We start from the raw sequence: 8,067 nt of genomic DNA, 5'->3' as shown, positions 1-8,067 counted from the left end.
TCAGCAGACTGAAAGCTTATACCCATGTAGTCTTGTCTCAAGACTGTCTTTTACCTTAAACAGTTTTCCTCCAAAGTATATTCTTATAATATATTTATAAAAAACCAATCTTTTCTGCTCTCATTCTTTTGCAAAATTAAATAAACCACATCCTTCTGTTATCTCCTAATTGCTCCTCATCCTTCAGTCAGCCTTAACAGCACTTACCATACAGAGTCCTGTTGGAGTTTGTCTGTCTTAAACATGTGTTGGCAAAAGTCTAAAAAATATCTAAGACCTTGGGCATGGCATTGCTTTTTCTTCTTTCCATTAGGACTGTGTAGGCCACTTCCACAACCACTTGCTGTGCAAGTCACATGTCTTGACTCACACATACAAGCCACTGTCATTTCCTTCAATTTGTAGGAGAAAACTCCTATCATTTCCTAAGTGTATGGCTTGCATCTTGTTCCATTAAACATTATCCTACGTCAACTGCAATTTCCAATCATCTCATTCTCCCTGAATGACAGCCCAGCCTCTTCCCAAGCAGTTGTCAGCAAAGTTTTCTAGGGTTCTTTTGTTACTTCCACTTTTGAACTCGGGAATGAATTCTCTATTTTGACATTTGTACTGCATACTAGCAGGCTTTAGTGCTTCAGAAGTAAACATTTCTTTTTAGATCCACCTTCTTAAGACTATCTTCTGTCCCATGAAACTAAGTGCTGCTGTCCATGGAAACAAAACCTATGCTTCTACATCTTACAATGATGTAAAAGTATTCCATAGTCTACTATTGCCCCAATTCTTTTAATGGAGTTATCCCGTTAGCCTATATGAGGGAGTATCCCCCAGAATTTTATTCCCTCAGCAGACTTCTCATGCTGGACAGTGGGTGGGGTGCTGCCCCATGGGAAACAGCACATGTATCAAGGCAGTCATCCTGATCAAGTAAAGTGTTTCAGTCCCACAGGCAGGAATCTTTTAATACTATGATCTGAAATGCACAGGAAGAGGCAGGAGTGGAGATGGCATCTTGTCACAGGCAGGTGCCCAGCAAAATCCATGTATCTCAGCTATAAGCCCCAACCTGTAGCTGTAGTTCAGCTACAACCAGCTATCTGTCACAACTAGTCTTTAAAGAGGCTGTCTCTGGTGTGGACTTCCTACATTTCCAGACTACTCTTCAGCTTCTGGCAGCTCCACCCTTCTCAGTTTCCTGAGCACCACGCCACCCAAGTACCCCTGCCCTGCCTTTCAGACTGCTGCAGACCTTGGCTTCTTCACACCCCTGCCTCACCTTTCAGACTGCTGCAGACCTTGACTTCTTCACTCCCTGATTTTCATTTCACACCCATTGTGATGCCTTGATACAAGCACTGAGCAATGCATTTTCCAAACTCCCACCACCTCCAAACCTTTTTAGGAATCACTTAAGTGTAACTTCTGGGGAAATGTTTTGGATTCTGTTTTTGGGTTTTGGTTTGGGTTGGGTTTTGTTTGTTTGTTTTAAATTACAGGATCATATTTTATTGGTACTATGTAAATATTCAGTATGAAAAATATACACTTGGAGGCAGCAGCCATGAGGGTCTCTGTTCAATATATTTTCATAACACCAAAATGCACCAGCTCTTTGCAATTCATTTAGCACCATACTCACTACTCATAAGACAGTGTTAGGTGCATTTTCTTTTAATTGATCATTTTAGCTACCATGTTTTGCCCCACAAATCAGAACTGTAAGACTTATCCGGAGCAAAAGCCTGGTTTTAATTTTACAATATAATTCATAAATAACTCGAATGGAAGAATCACATTAGCTGGACTTGAGAAAGCACTGCTATGAAAGTTCAGATGAAAAATACAATGCAATACATACCTATGTCATATGCAAGGAAGTCAGCAGAAAAACACTTTGCACCATTACTCAGGGAAGTATCATTATGAGTGTTTCCACCAAAAATGAGCATAGCTCCATTGATTAAGACAGCTGAATGAAGATATCTTGCAAAACCACTCTCTTTCAAAATAGTCCTGGAAAATATAAAAACAAACACATGCTAGCATGTGAAAAACTGTACATAACTATCAGGAAAATGCATAGATTAAAACAATGTAAATTACAAGGAAAACATTAAGCTATTACTCAGCAAATACAATGAAACGTATTCAGATTCTAAGACTATGAATTGTTGTATGTTAAGTATATTTGTTGTAACATGCATTTAAAATGTCAGGCTTTTTTATTAAAGAACAGTTTGTTTAATACTATATCTGAAATAAATTGTATCATGTTCACATTCTTCAGAATTGATTAATGACATGGTATATTTTAATCAAAACTGAATGAAAAGCCATTCATATTATTAGCTCCTATACTTATATATCCTTAGCCATGTCAGGATTTTTTTTAAGGACTGCAGTAAAGAATTCTTTAGAAGGCTGAAAAAAAAAATCTTCAGACCAGCCTAAGTGTTGGAAAAGGGAAACTTTCTTTTTATATGTATTAATTGAATACTCAGATCTGGAAAAGAAATAGTAGAAGTCATTCTAAGTATGACAAAAAACACTTGCATTGCTTCATAAATATATTCAGGCTGGCAAACTCAAACATACAGAATTTTCACACCAAAGAAAAAAACCACCCTAGTCCATGCAGATTGAGTCTTTGAGTCTTTGATCTCTCTTCATTGATTTTAGCCTGTCTGTGTGGTCTCCATTGTGCCAGAGCAATAACATGGGCCCAAGAGCAGTCAAGAGCTATCAATACTACAGTTTTAAAGTGGCAGGTGTGGGGCCAGTAGAATGAACAGAATACAAACTTGATTCAATCACAGCAAATAGACCTTACCAAGGGAGAGAGTAACCATTTGTGGGTTTTGCCAGCTTGAATTAGTTAAGTAGACCAGCTGTAGACATGCTTGTGAAGAGCTGATTAGATTGATTAGATGACCAGTAGAGAATATTATTTACATTCCCTTAATAACCTATTTCTCTCAGTAATCTAACAGCTTTCAGGTTCAGACTGTCACTTTCATTTGTGTCAGTGCAAGCTGCTCACACCTACAATTAAACTGTTTTGTCCTTCATTTTCTGTATTGAACACAATGACTTGACAATCTTTCTTTCTGATTGAACAATACTGTCTCTCTTGAATAACAAGGGTAACAATAGTTCAACATTTTCACATCATCATAGGGTTTCAGGGAGAAGGTTTAACATATGTCTTATTGTTTTGACATAACGATGTAAATCAATCAATAAACACAAAATTTTAAGTGATAAGAGACTGCATATTTAAACAGGACATTACTTTTAACAGTTACTTTCAACTAGCAATGGAGGACAACCACTGCTATGAGCTGAAAGAATGTTAGTATAGTAAGAATATGTTATCCACTGGGGCTATAGATTTCTTTCTGTCTTTTGCTTTACCAGTTTTCTATAGCTCCTACCTCCCAATTTACACTAATTGCTACACACTAGGCTCTGTCTTTATTATCCTGCCTTGCAGCTGTCTACAAATAGTTGTCTTGATCACTAAAGGCCTAAAGAGCTGTACACTGTTCCAGGGATAACTAAGCACTCTCTCCTCTCCACAGTCGTTGTAACAGCAATCCCCCCAGTTTTTTTTTCCTACTTGTCACCCAACTGCATTCCCTCAACCCTGGTCCCCACATTGTACAAGACTAGTTTTGTTTTTTTTTTTCAAAATTTTAACATCCTGCGTACTGAGTTTCATCCCTCTTAGTAGAAGTAACTTTTCTCCAACGTTCAATAGAAGTGGAAGTGTAATATTGACCAGGTCTGTTAATTTGGTCATGATTTTCACTGTTCATTAGCAGCACTGATGAGAGCAGTATTCAGAACCCTCCAACACATATCAAACCCAGGCAAATTATATAAGAGTCTCAGAACACTTTACAGTGAATTCATTATTTATGCACATATACATGTATCTGCAAACATTAGCCCACGTTAGCTATACCAATGCCAAGTGCTGCACACAGCAGCATGATATTATAATAGCAGCAGAAATACCCCAGAGCCAGCAGGTGCTTCCACTGTCTCAGTCCATTACCTAAGCCCAGCACCTCATTGCTAATTACCAACTGCAGCAGCATGCAAGCAACAAAATGCAATGCAGGTTATTAGTAATTCTCCATCATTTATGAGAAATAATGCTCACACTAGGAATTAAAGCATTGCCCCCTCACATTAAAAGACACACAGCTTACACCCAGCTAATACAAAGAAATGGAAACTCACATGCCACTGAATAAAACAAGTCATCAGCTTTGTGTGCCAAAACTTAGTGAAGCATATGAACCTCAGCCAGATCAGACAGAGAAACAGAGAGTAAGAGCAAGAGAAAACTGGAGACCACAAGGACAAGCAATTGCAAGTATAAAAAAAGCCATGCACATGGGCATAGGAAAGCCATTGTGGTTCCAGCTCCTTCCAATACCCCACCTAGCCAGTGTCTGAGCCATTTAGGCTCAGCTGTCTCACTGAGTGCATTGAATACTGATTATAAGATGTCACACATACAGTAAAAGTTTTTATTACTAAGTGTCATTATCCCATCCTCTCAGCTAATTTTCAGTCCCATAATACAACTGACTTCCAGCGCAATACTCATGAAACAAGTAAAAGAGTTGGGTTCTCCACAAGCTGCAGAGAATGCCACATTAGTATAAACAGAAGGATCCCTTATTAATTTTTATCTGAACAATGAACAAAAATACTTCAGTAATTATTATTTTATTGAACAAGCTACTAAAGAATACCATATCATTGTATTTCAAGAATAGAGCATAATAAGAGACGATTAAAATTCCAGCAATTGAAAAATACATTAAAAGGGGCCAAAAAAAAATCTTGTAATAATGTTTCCAAGTACCCCAAGTTAGTGGCATTCAAAATTAAGAGCCTCAGTGAAATCAAACCCACATGTTTCCAACATGTGAAAGCAAGTCCTGTGTGCTTAAAGTTAAGCCATTAGTGCTCAACACAGATATTAAACTGCAAGAATAAAATGTTCCAAGGAATAGTTCTTGATCTCAAATCATCTCTAATGTTAGAAAAAAAATTTAAGGTCACTTTCTATACATAACATATAAGTAGCATTCATAAACTACAATAACCTTGAGGGACAAGAAACTGAAAAATAGAAACACCAAGAATGTTAATAACTAATGACCTCTATACAATACCAGGAATTTTCACTGTTACTTCTGATAGCTTTGTGAAAAATAACCTTCCACAGTTCTTACATTTCTCTATTTCCTGGTACTTGTACGTGCATCAGCAGTATATTCATACCCCATGGAAGCAGTACACGTGTATTATTTCTGCACAATGGTTATGTCTGAAGAGGAGAACCTTTTCTTAATTTGTAGAACATGTGCAAAGCTTCCTCCCTGCTATTCCTTTCATGTATAATTCTAATCCCTCACCCACAGTTCTTCCATTTTGTTACTGTTCTGCGATATGCAAATGATATGGAGGTACCTACATGACTTCACTAGAACCCTACCCAGCTTACTCTAAGCTTATGTTTTCTTTTTCAGCGACAAATAACTTAGTTTCCTACATTATAAATCAGACTTACCATGTCCGAGTGTTAACTTCATATCTGTAAAGATCATCCACCAGTCCATATTTATTGCCAGGTAGTGCTTTGTATCCACCATGGACATAAACAGACTTGGTCAGTTCATCATAGACACTAGTATGGCCATATCCACCTTGCACAATTGCTCCTTTTGTTTCTGGTACAAGCCAAGAATTAGACCCTGGAACGGATGTACAAAAGACACAGGTTTAAGGCTTACTATGGCTAAAACACACTATTAGGAGTTTTGAATATATACAATAATTTTCACTATAATTCTAAATACAGCAATAACTAGAGAGTTCTTTTAAGAACTAATTTTACACCAATGTATCAAAATATCTGCAATGGATAATGTTATCAGACTATTACCTGCTATTTTTGATTAAACAAATACATTGTTGTTACAGGTGCCAGGCAGCATCTCATGCTCTCCCATGTGCAAGTTCAGCACACACAGAAACGAAACACACAAAAAAAAGTCCAAACCTTTTGGAAAATATGAAATTAAGAGTTATGATTAATTCTCTCTCAAGCTTAACTTGATCCCACCAGAGATGGCTGATGAGAATTCAGTGCTCCAGCTACCTCAGCTGCATTAGGAACACCTATACTCAAGTCATGGAGAAACTGTCTGGAGAAGCCTGGTAGAAAATGAACTGCTGTGAGTTGTGAGAAGCTCCTTGCATAAGGTAGCTCAACATACACATAGATACAGACAGACACTTCACTAGTAAACTGTAAAACTATCGAGCTAAAATCAGTTTCCAATTACAACTTCTTTAGTTCTTTAACTGCAAATATACCTACTCAATTGCTGAAAACTCACAGAAGGATAATTTGATAGCAGCTCATTAAACTGGCACTTAAATCCCCATTTTACATCTCATCATTAATAACTGTAAAGAGATGCCATATAAAACGATTCACAATAGCTGTTATGACTGAAGAATAAAAGGCAATTGGAAAACATTTTACCATAGCAATAAAAAAGACAGAAAGGTTAAGTGACTTCTTGTTGCCTGTGGCCATGAAATTTCCATTTTTCTCCTCCATCTTCCCAGATCATGACATAAGTCACAAAAAGAGCAAGCCAGAAGGCATCTCTTGTAGAAGCCAGCCTATTCAAAGAGTCTATGATGATTAGGCAACCATTTCTGCATATGTGAGATGAAAGAAATAATTCACTTACTGCCTCTTAAAGATTATATAAGAATAGAAAGTGTGGACAAGGAATTCCAAAATGCAGCAGTCTTCTATGTCTTAACCTAAATTGACTGCTATTATAAAGTTATTTATCCAAGCACACGCCACCATACACCTTGCTTCACCTGAAAGTTTAAATTCCATTTCGATTTTTATCTGATATTATGTAGGTACTTTAAGGTTACCTCTTCTCCCTCTGCCTTATTCTGTGTAGTGAAGAGACTCATGACTTTCAGTTATTTTTGTCGCTATTGTACTTTCATTAAATGGTTTCAAGGCACTGCCTCTATAAGCAAGTTCCATTTCTTTTTCCAGTAACAAGTGTTTATAGCATGTTACAAAGTATAGATTAAACTGGAAGACTTGTGCTTATTTTTTGTGTGTACGAATGCTGATATTTGTGTAATACACTATTCATATCTAACACAGTATACTTACATGATTTATATGGAGTGTAATGCAACTAGTGTTTTATTTCAATCTCTGTGTTGGATATTATCAAGAACTACAACTCTGAACACAAACATCAATTTTGTACCAATAATACTCTAGTTTACATACATATTATTTTGATAGCAAATAGATTTACTAGAAACAATTTCTTGGTGAGGAGTCAGCCTGAAGATACACCTTGCTATCACCAGCTCCATCCTCATTTTTTCATCTCAATAGTGATCAGTCCTAAAGGTTGGCATATATGCTTTTCTATGAAAAATAACTATTTCTCCACAAAAATTTACATAATGGTGTTGATCATATGCACAAGAGAATATTTTGCATTTATATCTCACTGGTTTATGTAGCATTTAGAACAGTGCCACAGTAAAATAGCATATTGCATAGCTTTACATGACTTGTGCAGAAATACAATAGCTGTTCCTTCTTGTGTAATAAAAACCCATGTGCTATGGATACCTACCTAAATTTGAGAAAAGAGGCCCAGCAACACCTTTCTGAAATAAGTCAAAAGCATTATTACAGTTTCTCCTTCCATTTCCCATTCTAAAATACAGCTGAGCTGCTTGAACTCTGAATACTGAAATGTATATATGCAGTTTTGATCTCTTTCACACTTCTTCAGCATCTTGACTATTGCATCATTCAGACAAAAATACACTTCTATCTGAAGTTAAAGACATTACTATGCATATTATCTGCTTTTTTTTAAGCAACTCATTGATACGAAACCTCATCTTTTTTTTAACCAGAAATCCAATTTTTGTTGAAAGTATTTACATAAGTCTTCTCATACTCAAAGAGGT

At 36.6% G+C, this 8,067-nt stretch overlaps 1 protein-coding gene across 1 annotated transcript in view; it reads right to left on the bottom strand.

Moving 5' to 3' along the window:
• Positions 1-1,861: 1,861 nt before the first annotated feature.
• Positions 1,862-8,067, bottom strand: part of LOC103771806 (attractin-like protein 1) — a gene marked incomplete at both ends in the record, with an annotated part of 37,521 nt that continues 31,315 nt past the window's right edge. Inside the window, 2 exons of the mRNA XM_008939120.1 lie at positions 1,862-2,016; positions 5,597-5,780. Coding sequence (XP_008937368.1) covers positions 1,862-2,016; positions 5,597-5,780 — 339 coding nt within the window. The remainder of the gene's footprint in view (positions 2,017-5,596; positions 5,781-8,067) is intronic.

Source organism: Merops nubicus, unplaced genomic scaffold (genome assembly GCF_000691845.1).
Source record: "Merops nubicus isolate BGI_N331 unplaced genomic scaffold, ASM69184v1 scaffold6824, whole genome shotgun sequence".
Classification (NCBI taxonomy): Eukaryota; Metazoa; Chordata; class Aves; order Coraciiformes; family Meropidae; genus Merops; species Merops nubicus.
Note: the sequence above shows the minus strand (reverse complement) of the source record. Positions and strands in the feature narration are given on the sequence as shown.